This window comes from Globicephala melas, chromosome 7 (assembly GCF_963455315.2).
Source record: "Globicephala melas chromosome 7, mGloMel1.2, whole genome shotgun sequence".
Classification (NCBI taxonomy): Eukaryota; Metazoa; Chordata; class Mammalia; order Artiodactyla; family Delphinidae; genus Globicephala; species Globicephala melas.
Window position 1 is genome coordinate 71,735,256 of NC_083320.1, and position 16,138 is coordinate 71,751,393.

Below are 16,138 nucleotides of genomic sequence, written 5' to 3' on the forward strand. Positions count from 1 at the left end.
GGCAAATTTAGATAAATAGAAATATTTACAAGCCACATTTTTCTCAATCAGAATTGAAAGTACTATTATTGAATCCCATTCATGGACAAAAATGTTTTTAATTTAGGTTACTTATTTATCTAACTTCTAAAATGTCCATAACAACTGATAATACAGTTAGTCATTAAAATGTTAATATGTGAGCATATTTGAGAAATAGCAAGAGAGCTCTCTAATTTTAACACTGAAATTCAATGTTTCGCTAATATACGGGAAACCTAAAGACTGATAGTTGCAGTATTACTGGGTTCTTGATAGGGTCATGGGTTCTGGTCATGTGGACCTAGTAATTTATCTGCAGTCATTAACTAAAGATGGTACTCTCTCCAACCATACGGCACACAGATGCACACTGTTAACTTCTGAGCTCCCAAAAAAGTGTGAATTATAAATCAATCTACATCAGTAGAAGAAACTATTGCATATGCCCTACTAAGTATGTCCATGATAAAGTACTTTTGAGATGTTTATTTCTTATGTTACCTGATTTTTGGTCCAGTTGTATAACGTGTGTTTTATCAATACCTAAGTTAAAATTAGTGTTCTCTTTTGCAGAGATCTAAGTTCATGTTGAGTTCAACCAAAATTTATTAGTGGTTACTTGTGTTCAGCATTCTATGCTTAGTACCGTGGGGTTATAGAAATGCCCCCAGGGAATTTACAGTCCAGCGGGAAGACCACTGGTTTAACGCAAGAGAAAAATAGCAACTTACTTTACTTCAGGAGCTATAAAATCATGGCTTTTTGAACTACTTTTTCTCTCTTTTCTTTTATTTTCAGCCTTTGCCAGAGTTGCCTCGTATTCCAGGACTTGTTCTCTCTGGAAGTACATTTTCAGACTGTCTGATGGTGGTGCAGTTCTTACGAAACTTTGGTAAAGTTTTGGGCTTCGATGTGAATATTGATGTTCCAAACCTGAGTGTTCTTCAAGAGGGATTGCTAAATATAGGAGACAGCATGGGTGAAGTACAAGACTTGCTTGTGAGGCTCCTCTCAGCTGCTGTATGTGATCCCGGTCTAATTACAGGATACAAGGTAAAAAAACCCAAAATATAATTTTTTTAATTTGTACTATCAGTGCATTGATAGCTGGCTTTAGTGTATTAGCAGAAGATTGTACAAACATCCAATTTTTTCTACATAACTTCGTACAAAGTTAAAGGTAGATTGGTACAACTGGTGCAAACTTAGAAAAACCTGGTTCACAAAGCCTAAGGAATGTAAATCATTACCAGATTACTTTCTTTCCCTCTAGCTTTTGGTAAAAAGCAATCTGATCTAAGGAAATACCTAAGTGATATTCAGCAAAACAGAGAATTCTTAATTCATAAAGCAATTAACTTATGTGTGCCTTCTGAAATTATACTGTGTTCTCTCTGAAACACTATGAATAACCGAGGCTAATCAAGGCCCCTACAGACCAGCATGTTAAGATACTGTACTGCTAAGTGGATACTCAATAATTCAAATTTATCTTAATTCCAATTAAGATACACATTTCAGTCAGCTTTGCTCTAGGTAATGTAGAGAGAATCTTCCAGATGCACCTGTTACTTTTTTTTCCATCTCCCTATTCATTCAGCATACTAGGCAATAAAATCCGTGACACCATAGAGCAAGAAAACACATTGCTAGTACTTTTCAACCTCTCCCCCACTACTACTGGTAGAGCCTGGAAAAGCTTGGGATAGTGTCTGTAGTCAAAGAAGGTATGGTGAGACCATTTTTAGCCACAAGTTTACATACCCTTCCCCCCACCAAACTTTTTAACCAAGGGTTTGAAGAAGGAAGAGAAAAATTACAAGTACTTGAAAACTTGTCTATCATCTGTTGACTAAATGATGTTGAACGTCATGTTTTATCGCCACTTCATCAAAAATGTGAATAAAGCCCTTGTCAGTAATACCTAAATCATATAATACCAATATTTAAAAGTCTTATTGTTTATATCTTATGAGTCGTTGTGGTCAATACTGATAAAAATGCCAACCTTTTATAGGCCAAAACAGCTCTTGGAGAACATTTGCTGAATGTTGGTGTGAATCGAGACAATGTTTCCGAGATTTTGCAAATTTTTATGGAAGCACACTGTGGACAAACTGAGCTTACTGAAAGCCTGAAGACCAAAGCTTTTCAGGCTCACACTCCAGCACAGAAAGCCTCAGTTCTGGCTTTCCTGATCAATGAACTGGCGTGCAGCAAGAGTGTGGTGAGGTAAGCATATGCCCAGACATTTCTGGTGATTCTTTTCTGTTTTGAATTTGTCTGGTCACAAAGTAATACAAATTGCTTATAGAAAATTTTGAAGTTACAGACTACCACAAAGAAAAAGATTAAAATTACACTAATCTCACCATTCAGAGATGACTACTGCTAATAATGTTTCAATGTATTTCTTTGCAGTCTATTGGAAAAGAAATTTTGAATCATACTGTGTATAGTCTTTGTAACCCGTTTTGTTTATTTGGTAATTTTGTTATTTATTTGTATACTGAAGTGTAAGCAGGTTTTTCTTGCTATGGCTCCAGAATCCAGCACTGTTGCAAAAACCTAGAATTTTTCTTTCATCTTTTGATGATAAATGACTACTTGATTTTCCTTAGTAGCTGCCATTTGTAGAATTATCTACCTACTTTTTATCATGTGCTGATACAATCTTAATATTATTTATTTATTGTGTATTAATTTGCACTTAAAAAAAAGTACTTGATCTCATTTCAGAGTCAAAGTAAGTCCTCCACTATAGTATTTGAAGATTTGGTGAACAAATTCCATGTTCATCTTGTTCTTACTGTTCATTATTTTACAGATTTTAATTATGTTACTTTTATTCCTTTACCTTTCTAGGAAAATAATCAATGCAAACATTTCAGAGCCATGCATTTCTACCATTGCTGGGCATCTCTAAGTTTTCTACGCATCTCTTAGCTATGTATTAATACAATTTTTCATTTGTTTTTGCTGTTCATTGGCAATCATCATTTGTACTTACCCCAAAACTGCATCATTTTGCTTACCAAATTAATGTATTGCATAATGGATTAATATATGTCTTCTAATAAACTTTTGCATTGGCAGTGAAATCGACAAGAACATTGATTACATGTCAAATTTGAGGAGAGATAAATGGGTGGTAGAAGGTAAACTCCGCAAGTAAGTCATGTTTTATTAAAACTAATATACTGTTTTCCTTTTTTTGCAAGTTTCTGAGTAAAACATACAAATTGCAAAGGTAGAATTTAAACTTTATTTTGTCTAAGAATTAGAAAAGGTAAAGCTTAATTAAGATGAGATATGAAACTAATAGAACTCAGTGCCAGAATTTTCAGTAGACAAAAGATATAATGATATTCACTGAGCTCATATGCTTCAAACTTAGAAGAAAGTCAGTTTATCTTTTTTCTTTCAAAGAAGTCAAGCAATCACATATTCTAAGATTGCTGTTGCTATCAGGTTATTTTTGTCACAAATAGAATCTGTTTGGAACTACTACTTTTTTCCTTAATTGCTTTCTAATTAAAGTTTGCTTTTATAGAGGGCCTAACATATCCAAATGTATTCAGCATTAAAACTTAATTAGCTTCCTGCTAGGAAATATAATGCTGAAATTATTCAGCTTCTGTGTTAAGAGGATAGTTTCTTTGCAGTAACTTGAATTGAAACTTATTCAGTCAGATAGTATAGGATCAGGTCTTACCACTTGGCCATTCCTGAGTTAATCTTCTCAGTTTTCTGGTTTTTTAAAAAATGTATTCTAATTCCAAAGAGATAGCCAGAATAATTCTTGAATGTTAATATATTTTGTAGTTTCTGGGAACATACTTCTTAAGTTTCTTTCATGCTAATTTTTATTGTCATTCATTTATTGATCAGTGTGAGAGAAATACCATAAGGTATTTTTGCTTACAACTCATAGTATGCTCTTCAAAAAGTATAAGAAGAAGGCTTTTCTTCCATGTCATCATTTTTTCATACTTAAAGGCTCAGAATCATTCATGCTAAGAAAACAGGCAAAAGAGACACTTCAGGTGGCATTGATCTTGGAGAAGAACAGCATCCACTGGGCACACCCACTCCAGGACGCAAACGAAGAAGGAAGGGAGGAGATAGTGATTATGATGATGATGATGATGATGATAGTGATGACCAAGCTGATGAAGATGATGAGGATGAAGAAGATAAAGAAGACAAAAAAGGAAAGAAGACTGAGATCTGTGAAGATGAGGTAATCAAATTTAGGTCGATTTCAATACTTAACTAATATTACATAACATATTGAAAATAACACAGAATTTGAAGTCAAATAGATTTGGGTTTGAATTTCGTTGTCACACTTGACTCAGTTTCTTCATCTGAAACTGAATATTATAATATTCACCTCAAAGTTTTTTGTGATGGTTAGGTAAATATTGAGTAGAATACAATGCCTTCTATACAGAGAGGGTATTTACATTGAATAAAAGAAGTTAAATTTTTCTGTTTATATAATGAGAGTTCTCCAGAGAACTATTCAGATTCTTAATTTTAGGTATCCTTTTTCATTCTATCTATTTAACATGCTATCTTACATTTATTTTGTACAATACTTCATGCCTTAAAAGTGTTGTCAGGTTTAATGAAACTGATGTATTTCTCAAAGCCCAATTTATTAAGTGCCTAGCTCTAGGCTTTTTTTCTTTTCCTTTTTTTTTTTTTAGCTCTAGGCATTTTTGATCAAAGTCTCCTCTCAATTTACAGTCTCACTGAGGAAGATTTACAGTAAGAAAATGTAATGTGTTAAGTGTTAACTGCTTTGATAGTGGTATTTACAATGTACTAGGCAGGTACGAAGGAAGGACATTGAACCTTTCTGAGGAATAAATTTTCACAAAGGCTTTCTGGACTCATTAGCTGAGGCTACAAGTTGGACTAAATGTTAACCTAGAGAAGAATCCAGGAATCCATGGAAAAATCTTCAAGCAGAGAGAACAGCATGAGCAAGGGCGCAGAGCCTTGAAATCACAACGTGCTTTAAGCGACTTACAAGTGCTCTAGTGTTACGAGACAGCTTCACATGCCACAACTGTGAACTCGGATTTTATAGTTTTGTGGTAATAGGAAGCCACTGAAGGTTTACAAGTGAGGGAATGACATGGTCAGACTTGATTTTTTTCATTGGCTCACTATGGCAGCTCTGTGGAAGATAGAAATAGATTTGAACAGAGCAAGATCAGAGGTAGGAAGATCAATCAGGAGATACTGCAGTAGTTTAGGTGAATTACGAGGGGTCTGAAACTGGACTAAAGGAAGGAAAGGATTCAATAAATATTTAGGAGGAAAAATGAGTAGTATCTGAAGATGGACTGTGTAGGTTGATGGAGGGAGAGGTAGGGTTGATACCAGCTATCTGGCTTGGGGACTGCTTGCTCTGCTATTGTTGCCATTAACTGAGACAGAGAAATCAGAAGGAGCAGAGGAAATAGATGACAGGGGAGGAGGGGAATATGGAACAGATAACTGAAGACAGGAAATGATGGTAGGTTTATTTTGGACATGTTGAGTTTGAGGTGCCTGTTCAGAAGCTCAGCAGTCAGTTGGATTTAAGAATCTAAAGTCTGGGGGCTTCCCTGGTGGTGCAGTGATTGAGAGTATGCCTGCCGATGCAGGGGACACGGGTTCGTGCCCCGGTCTGGGAAGATCCCACATGCTGCGGAGCGGCTGGGCCCGTGAGCCACGGCTGCTGAGCCTGCGCATCCGGAGCCTGTGCTCCGCAACAGGAGAGGCCACAAGAGTGAGAGGCCCGCGTATCGCAAAAAAAAAAAAGAATCTAAAGTCTGGAGAAGAGTTTAGTCTTGAAAGTGTAGATCTGGAAGTTATTATTAGCACATAGACAATAGTTTAAAATAATGAGTTGGATAAGTTTGCACAGCAGGATTGGTTTATTAATTAGAGTAGTGTACTGGGGTTGGATCCCCGGGGAATGTCAATATTTAAGAAGAGCCCACAAGGCTTCTTGTTGAAGAAGGAACAAAGGTGTAGAAAATTTCTGTAGTGGGTCAGGGATTTCCAATACCAAGACCACCTCCAGAGTCAGAGCGATTCACTAGGATGACTCACAGAAATCAGCATCTAGTCATGCCATGGCTACGAGTTATTACAGCAAAAGGAAACAAAGCAAAACCAGCAAAGAGAAAGGCATATGGGCCAAAGTCCAGAGGAAACCAGGCCCAGCTTTCAAGAGTCTTTTCCCAGTGGAGTCACACAGGATGGGCCTAATTCTCCCAGCAGTGAATTGCGACAATCTGTGAAATGCTGTGTTCTAAGGAAGCTCATTAGAAACGCTGTGCCCAGAGTTGTTTATTCAGGGCTGGCCACATAGGCACCCTCTGCATAACATGTGCCAAATTCCAGATTCCCAAAAGAAAAGTAGATGTGCAGTATAACCCACATTGTTAGCACAGTTTAGGTCCAGTGAGCTATTCTTATCAGTTAGGGTGGGGGAACCCCCCAAAATTCAAGTTTCCAGACACTAGCCAAGGGCAAACTTTGTAAGCCGACCTTTCAAGGGCCTACAGTGTTAACTCTCTTCTACACATGTCATAATAATAAAAATCAAGAAACTTGAACATTTTAAAAAGGAGGGAATGATAAACAATGTTAAGGGAGCAGGGGCCTAGTGTGACGAGGATTGAAAGTGTTCGTTGTATTTGGCAACCCAGAGGTCATTGGTAACCAGTGCCAGCACCGTTTCGTTGGAAGGGTGAGAGCACAAGCCAGGCTATGATTGATTGAAAACAATAGAAAGTGAGAAAGTAAACTTATCTATTTCAAGCATTATGCCTCAAAAGAAAGGGTAGTTCCTAGAGGCAGACAAAGACCAAGCATTTTTCAGATGCAGAAGGTTTGAGATGATTTTTGGTTGAAGGGAAAGAGCCAATTAAATAAGAGAGGGGCACTGAAGATTAAAGAGAGGAAGAGAATAATTAATGGTATAAGGTCCCTAAAAATATTGGAGGGGATTCAATTAAGGTAAAGAGAGGGGCTAGCGTTTTTTTGTTTTTCTGTACGCGGGCCTCTTACTGCTGTGGCCTCTCCCGTTGCGGAGCACAGGCTCCGGACGCGCAGGCTCAGCGGCCATGGCTCACGGGCCCAGCCGCTCCGCGGCATGTGGGATCTTCCCGAACCGGGGCACGAACCCGCGTTCCCTGCATCGGCAGACGGACTGTCAATGACTGCGCCACCAGGGAAGCCCGGGGCTAGCTTTGAAGAGCAGGCTAAAGGGAAGAAGGCAAGGTCACAGAGGGGTGTGTGTGTGTGTGTGTGTGTGTGTGTGTGTGTGTGTGTGTGTGTGTGTGTGTGTGTGTGTGTGTGTGTGTGTGTGTGTGTGTGTGTGTGTGTGTGTGTGTGTGTGTGTGTGTGTGTGTGTGTGTGTGTGAAGCTACCATAAGCCATAGAAATGGACATATATAAAAGGGAGATAAAGGTTGATGTTTACCTTTTACCAGAAAAGAATGCTAGAAATATTGATAGGTTGCAGAATGGCATTCAGAAAACAATATACAGCCAACTATTCCTTCTGCCCTTGATGCCAGGACTATTTAGCCAAGGAAGTCTAGAAAGAACTCTTCTCCTTTCTTGTATCAACTCAGTACTGCTGGAGAAATAAAGAAAGAAGACTTAGAGAGATGAATTATTGATCGAATGTGTGAAAATAATATCTAATCAAGACCAATGACAAATTACTGAATCAAATTTTTTACTAAATCTGGATAATAATATAATTTATAAGATCATGTGCTATACAATTTCTCATAAGTAAAAATAGCATAAATACAAAATGTTTTCATAAATTCCACCCCCCATGTTATATTTTAAACCAGAATGATAAAAATCGTTAGAGTGACCTTTACTTCTCTTAAGAGTACCAGGCTGAAAAGGAGACTACACTGAGATTCCTTGCAGAAATTACTTCATAATGTTGTATTTCTGAAACCACTTGATCAAATACTTTCATGCTGTGACAAATAATGTGAAGGGTATATAATTTGGGTATCAGTATTGTAATTACCCAAAGATACTATTTATAACCAATCTGCTTCATTTGGCAAGTAGAGCTGTTTCCACAGCGGGAATTAAACTTTTCTGACCAATACTAATCACCTTTTTATAGAATTAGCATCCCTTTTCAGCACTTAATATTATAAATTGTTTTAAGGTGTTAACTCTCATAAATTTGACAGCCTTGTGTTGGGACTTCAGTATCTTCTACTGGGTGGTCATCCCACTAAATTGGAATTTATTTACAGAAATTATGTGTTTCACCTGGCCTTTTTCACATGGAGAATTAACAAACTATGCATTTGTTTTTCTTTAAGGGAGATGAAGACTATTAAAAATCAGTACTAATGATTTAAACATCATTTTTAATATTTTAAGACCAGATGTGTCATTTAAAGTAGTCATTTTTATTTTTATGAATGTTGAATTATAGAATTAATTAGAGTGATCAAAATCCTGGCAAATGTGTATTTGTTATTAATGTGAGAAAACAGTTTAAAAACATTTGAAAATAATGAATATTTTAGGACCTAAGAAACCAAATTAGCATTTCCTTTCAATTATTTGAGAGTTTTTCTTTATCATGAAGAAGTGGTAACCATTTATCAATTTCCTAATAAAATTAAAGGTTAACTTGTTAATGAACCTTATTGATAAGATTATCCTCTGAAAATAGGTCTGGCCTCTTGATTAAAGTATAGGTAGAGTGTCAGTAGTTATGCTCCTTAAAGGACTAATTGCAGGAGCCTTTCCATTGAGACCCGTGTGATCCCTTTCAATTAGAAGATACTGCCCTGAGACACAGTCACAGCCCTGTCTCAAGGGTGATTCCCACTTTTCTTCACTCTTCATTCCTTCAACACATGGACTCTTTCCCTAATACTTAGGTTTGTGTTGAAATCTATGTGAGCTTTAACCTCACAAGTTGCTGTGGAGGAGGTTATGTGGACAATTAAACTTTGATATGTAGTGACACATACAACAGCCTTCTCTTCTGATTGGGAAACCATGGGGAACCATGGCAGGGATAGATTCTGCGTTCTTAGCTTTGTAGTTATTGCCTTTCTCTCTGGCCTTTCAAATTCCTTCATATCTCTTAAATTATAAGGACTATTAGCCAAAGCTCCTTTAAATAAAACTTTAGTAGATATTTTACTTCTTTTTCATCATAAGAAAAGTCTTAGAACTGGTAGTTAGCTAATTTGGCTGATACATAGCTACTTTGATGTCTTATTTCAAATATTTGTTGATAGAGTTGATTTTTATGTAAGCAAATTTTCAAACATCCTGCTGGTCAAACGGTCACTATACAATCATATAGCTATTAAATATCTATTTAATTGAAGAGTCAAGGTTTAAGGGTCATTGAGCCTGTTCTCTTTTAAATAGAAATGATGTATATATGGAATCTTAAAAAAAAATGGTTCTGAAGAACCTAGGGGCAGGACAGGAAAAAAGACGCAGACATAGAGAATGGACTTGAGGACACGGGGAGGGGGAAGGGTAAGCTGGGACGAAGTGAAAGAGTAGCATTGACATATATACACTACCAAATGTAAAATAGATAGCTAGTGGGAAGCAGCTCATAGCACAGGGAGATCAGCTCGGTGCTTTGTGACCACCTAGAGGAGTGGGATACGGAGGGTGGGAGGGAGGGAGACGTAAGAGGCAGGAGATATGGGGATATATGTATATGTATAGCTGATTCACTTTGTTATACAGCAGAAACTAACACACCATTGTAAAGCAATTATACTCCAATAAAGATGTTTAAATAAATAAATAAATAGAAATGATGTTATTATTACCACAAATAATATGCCTAAATGCCTTTGTAAATTGGTCCCCTAAATTTGGGTGAAGAGTAGACAGAGAATGGTAAAACTATTGAAGTTTTCCTTTCACTTCTTTCTGTTGGCGAGATAACTATACTGGTTTAGAAATATCTGTTCGTGAGAGTGGTTGGTGGCAGTGTGGCTTTTTTAAAAAGCATATAGAAAGTGAACATCAAAAACAATTGCTTATGTTTTTTAAACCTGAGATGTACCTACATTTTCTAATTAAAGGACAACTTCCAGAAAGAAGGAAAGTAACCTTATTTATATATTATGTACCAGGAACTCTGCTAGTTGCTTTCAGATGTGTTCTTATTTAGTCCTCACAAAAATCCCATGTTACAGATAATGTTATCACAAGATAATGTTATCACCAATTTACAGATTAGGAAACAGTTTTAGAGGAGTTAAATAATTTGCCTATATGAAATCGTGCAGCTGAAGTCCAAGGAAGCACATATACTTTATATTATGTCATGCTTTCCCTCTAAAACTTTGAGTGTAGCTTTCCTATATTCATTTTGTAGAATGAAAAATTTTATATAATCACAAAATTTCTATTTATGAAATCAGTACTCTATATAGTAGGGATTATTTTTCTTCTAAAAGCTCAATGTGTTCAAAATATAACTTACCCTTTTTTGCTCTAAAATGACTCTTTCAGTTAATGATACCAATATTTTTGCAGTCTCCCAGATTTAAACCCTTAATATCATAATTTACTCCTTCCTTCATCTCCCTCACCCATTTCTGCCTTGTATCCGTGAGCTGCCAGGACTTAACAGTTCTGACTATGTACTATCTCTTATATCCATTTCCTTTTCTCCTTTTCTATTTCTTTTATCCTAGTACGACCCACATCCTCTTTTCCTCTTGAATCATTGCAACAATTCGCTAACTAGATTTGCCAACTGTAGTCCTTTCCCTGCTCCAGGCCATCTTACAACTATTACCATACTAATCTTTGTAAAGCATAGTTCTGGTATTTAATCTCCCTCAAAGGATCGTATTATTGTCCATTGCCAAGCACTTATAGCTCTAGATAATTTAGCCCTAAACTCATCTGTGCCTCATCTCCCCACCTTACCTCTTCAGGTCAAACTCTTTCTGAAATGCCCTGTCCTCTTTTCTCTGATCAATCAAATCCTAACAATTCTTCAGTAGCTAATTAAAACATAACTTCTTCCATATAGCCTCTCTTGGTATAGATTCCCACTAGAAGTAACCTCACCCTTCCCTGAGCTCCATGACTCTTAATCTCCACCTCTCTTGAGGTCCTTATAGCTTTCTGCTGTTTGGCAGTTTTTATTTATTAGTGTGATGTTTTATGTGTCTCCCTACCAGATTAACGCTTTATCGGGAGCAAGAACTGATATTGATATTCTCATTTCCATGGTGCCTATCCTAGTACTTTGTATATAGGAAGGAGGCTTTCATTAAATATTTGCTGATTGACTGAATAAATAAATCTTAAAAACAGGTAAATGATACTGTATTTTGTTATGTATAGGATGAAGGTGACCAAGCAGCAAGTGTTGAAGAGCTAGAAAAACAGATTGAAAAACTGAGTAAAGTAAGCACTTTTCAGATTACAGTTTATTTATTTATTTATTTATTTATTTTGCAGCATTTCAAAAATCCACCTTGTATGGGATTAGTTTTTCTGGTTGCTAAATAAAAACAAGCTTTTTTGTAACTAGCTAAAATGAGGAGCTTTAGAAACATTCTCACAATTAAACCTTAAAAGTTTAATGCCAAGGTTAAAAACTTGCCTCTTAAGACATGGTACTAAATTTCACCAGGGCTTCTATTCTTCAGGTCTTCTTTTAAGTATAAAATACCAGTAAATGCATGGTTTTATTTCTTGGAATTAATTACTTTAAAAATTCAGTCGAATTTTATGATAATAGTTTTGGCAGCTCATGTTTTATTTTATATTAGTACATTTGTGGGTTTTATTTTCAATGGATTTGTAAACTATAAATGTTTATGAACTTCTCATTAAAAATTGAATTTCAGTAGTATTAGTGAAGTTTTAGATGAATTTTTTGTTTTAAAAAAATGAGTTTTTAAAAGTATTATGAAATTGATATTATGAGATACCTGTATACTATAGCCATGTTAGATTCATCACAAATTTATCCCAAAATTTAGTCATATGTTACCTAGGTTTACAACATGAGTATAAAAATAGGCAAATAGAGGTCTGGTCAATTACATATATGAGTGTTACTTGTTACATATTGTAATCAATAGAATTAAGCCAATTTGCTTTGGCTTAATGAAATACCTGGTCACACTGTTTATTATTAAGTATAAGACATGCTTTACTATACTATACTTGATACAATAAACTTAACCCTTTAATCCACGGCAACAAAAATATTCCATCTACCCTCAAAGTAATTTCTATATTTATAAGTGTAACTAAAATTGAAGTCAGGCTTGTAATATTTAACTCTTTTGCTGTCTTTTCCCAGTAGTGAAATTTATCTGCTCTAAAGACATAATAAGTGTAAAGTCGCTTATGTATTAATTTTTAAAGCACTTAACATCCATAGCTTAATTATATGCATCATTTTTTAACAGCAACAGAGTCAGTACAGAAGGAAGCTCTTTGACGCTTCTCACTCTTTACGTTCGATGATGTTTGGCCAGGATCGTTACAGACGCCGGTACTGGATTCTTCCCCAATGTGGGGGGATTTTTGTAGAAGGCATGGAGAGTGGTGAAGGTAGGAACTATTAATCTGTTACAAAGTAATATAAGGAACCATATTTTTTAAAAACCCTGTTACTCCTTCAATATATTTTGTGCTTCCAGAATCAAATCTGCTTTATGGATAAACATTGTAAAACCTTGATTCCCATTCCTTTTGAACTCATAATGCCCCGTGCGCTGATAAATATTCCTTCTCTCTCCATGATTTTTCTTCTGCCACTCTTTCTGACATCAAACATGAACTATTCTTTTTCTTTAGCAGACAAAGGTCTTCACCTGTATTATTCTTTATAACTACTGCTCCATTTCTCTTCCTTTCCATTTTCAAGTTTTCCAACATGTGGTTTTATTCTTTAACCTTCCCAACAAGCGTACATCCCAACAGTATCCCTGGAGGTAACTTGCTTCAATCTAAGACCCTTATTATAATCCTCATTCATCTTGAAATCTTGTTCATGTTTGAAATTTGTGATCACCTCCTCCTCCATTAAACTTCTTCCTTTCTTCAGTTCTGAATTACCACACAATTCTACAGTCTACCTTTGGACTATTTTTTCGCTGGCTCCATTCCTGTTACATTAACTAGCATGTAACATAATGCATATACGTGCTCAATAAACCATCTGAATTGAACTTTTTAGAACTCTGTACCTGGACATTTACAAATGCTTAAATTCTGATGGGGCCAAAAGCGTTATGTCAGTGCTTACAGGTTTCAGGGTATAGCTATTTCCCCATGGTGGTACATGGAGGAAAAACTTCTTGCAAAACATTTTTTTTTTGGAATACCCACTATATGCCAGGCATTTCTAGGTACTACAGGAAGTTGAAAGATATGAAAAACATAGTCCATGCCATGTAGAAATTTAACAGTCCATTGGAGAGAGGGGATTGATTAATCACATAGACATCTAGAACAGAAATCATATAAAGTAGTTGTTTTTAAATTGATGTAGATGTTGATTTAATAGGATAGTGTGGTGGGTTCTTTTTTTAACTGTTTGCTTACAATATTTAAAAATAAAAGTATTTTTAACCATGGAAAATATATTAATTAATTAAAATAATAAATTAAAAATAAATAAGTGGGACTAATCATATTAAAAAGCTTCTATACAGCAAAGGAAACCTTCAACAAAATGAAAAGGTAACCTATTGAATGGGGACAAATATTTACAAATTATATATCTGATAAGGGACTAATATCCAAAATATATAAAGAACTTATACAACTCAATAGCCAAAAAAAAAAAAATCTGGTTTAAAAATGGACAAAAGATCTGAAAAGACATTCTCCCAAAGAAGATACACAGATGGTACATGAAAAGATACTCAACATCATTAATCATTAGGGAAATGCAAATCAAAATCACAGTGAGATATCACCTCTCACATGTCAGAATGGCTGTTATCAAAAAGACAAGAAGGGCTTCCCTGGTGGCACAGTGGTTGAGAGTCCGCCTGCCGATGCAGGGGACACGGGTTCGTGCCCCGGTCCGGGAAGATCCGACGTGCCACAGAGCAGCTGGGCCTGTGAGCCATGGCCGCTGAGCCTGCGCGTCTGGAGCCTGTGCTCCACGACAGGAGAGGCCAGAACAGTGAGAGGCCCGCGTACCACAAAAAAAAAAGACAAGAAATAACAAGTGCTGGTGAGGGAGGATGTAGAGAAAAGGGAACCCCTGTGCACTGTTGGTGGGAATATAAATTGGTGCAGCCACAATGGAAAATAATATGGATGTTCCTCAAAAATTAAAACTAGAACTACCATATGATCCCTAGAAATCTAATTTAAAATGACGAAGCTGTGAGTCACTTGAGAGTGCAGAGCCTTGGTAAAGCTAAAAAGCAAAATAAAGAAATGTCCCGGTGAGTGGCTTTGCCTTAGCTGTATTAAGAATCACCTGAGAAGCTTAAAAAAAAAAAAAAGTGAGCCCTACCCCAGAACAATTAAATATCCCTCAATTTGATTAAGGGTCACGTCATTTGTAGTCACTTGGGCATGTAAACTTGAAGTTATCTAGGACATAAACTTTTCCTTCAAAATATCTGAAGTCAGTCTCTTTGCAACACTAGTGAAATCAGGTCTTTTTCAATATATATGTGAATTATTACCGCTGTCCTCAGCTTCTCTCTGTGCAATCCCCTTCTTCCATTGCATTCTGGCATTGTATCATGTCTGTACTCCAAAACCTCAAATGACTCCCTATTGCCTATAAGATGTTGAAATAAATCTGTATGTAACCTGGCATTCAAGGCCCTCTATAAATCTGACCTCAAAAGATCTTTACATGGTTCTCCAGTATGAATGTACATGAACCAGTCTATTTACTGTTGCTCAACACATGTGTATTCCTCCCCCTGTAACTTCACTGTGCTTTGCCAAATTCTGTTCAATGTAATGCTAATTTGCCTTTTCTTCAGACATCTAAATTTTGCCCGTCTTTCTTGATCCAGCTCAAATCCTAGCCCTTTTGAAACTCCTCTCTAGCTTATTTAAGTGGAACCAATTTTTACTATCTGTGAGTTCCTAGAAAACCAAATAATTATACCATTATCTTGGCACATTGATCCACATACTATTTATTTATTTTACTTAAATTTGATAATCCTTGTATGTACAACTTTTTATTTTCCATAGTGTTAAGCATAGTACCTTATATACCTAGGCACACTAAAAATGCTTTAATTAAGAAAGTAAGTAAATAATTAATTAAATGTCTATAAGGTTTATAAGAATAGCTTATAGGAGACTTTCTTTTTTTTAAATGTTAGGCCTCTCCAGTTAGATAGCATTAATTGAATTTGTAGTTGTTAGAACTCAGTTTCCATTCAGGCCCCACCACTTAACCTCTCTAGACTCTGATTTTCCTCTCTACAATAGAATTTTAATAGGCTCTGTATAAATTCTTTGGTTGTTATAAGGATCATGTCACATAATGAATCTAAAAGAGCTACAAGATATTTAACTATTAATTGTACCTTATACTATTATTTGGGTTCATTGCACAGTACACGGGAAAGGTAGGAATAACTTTTTATTTAAAGATTATTTTCTCATAAAATTTTTATTAATTCGGTAATTTGCATCTGCTGTATTATTCTAAGTGCTATGGAAGTCATAAAATAAATAACAGATGTAGATTCCTTTTCTTTAATCGTGTTTACTGTGCCTTGTACTGAGTACTGTGGAAATAAAAAAGAATCAATTAACCTATCTCTATCCACAAAAAGATCACAGTCTAATTGGAAAGATATAGCATATATGAAGACAAAGAACAAAAGCATGTAAATATGTAATATTATAGGCAAGTACTATATCTGAGAGGCAAGGCTGATAAGGATGAATAAGTACCAGCTGTTAGAAACTACCATGAAATAAGTGGGTAATGAAAGTTAATAGAGTGTTACCAATATGCTTCTTTTTTTTTTTTTTGTCTGTGTTGGGTCCTCGTTGCTGCGCATGGGCTTTCTCTAGTTGCGGCGAGCAGAGGGCTAGTCTTCGTTGT

General features: G+C 35.9%; 1 protein-coding gene across 24 annotated transcripts in view; it reads left to right on the forward strand.

Annotated features, from left to right (window-relative positions):
- The window catches only part of BAZ2B (bromodomain adjacent to zinc finger domain 2B), a 382,320-nt gene that overhangs the window by 329,453 nt on the left and 36,729 nt on the right, over positions 1-16,138 (forward strand). For all 24 annotated transcript variants that reach the window (XM_060302371.1, XM_060302369.1, XM_060302379.1 and 21 more), the window contains 6 exons: positions 820-1,074; positions 2,039-2,253; positions 3,118-3,192; positions 4,021-4,264; positions 11,422-11,484; positions 12,501-12,645. In XM_060302371.1, the coding sequence (XP_060158354.1) occupies positions 820-1,074; positions 2,039-2,253; positions 3,118-3,192; positions 4,021-4,264; positions 11,422-11,484; positions 12,501-12,645 (997 nt within the window). The remainder of the gene's footprint in view (positions 1-819; positions 1,075-2,038; positions 2,254-3,117; positions 3,193-4,020; positions 4,265-11,421; positions 11,485-12,500; positions 12,646-16,138) is intronic.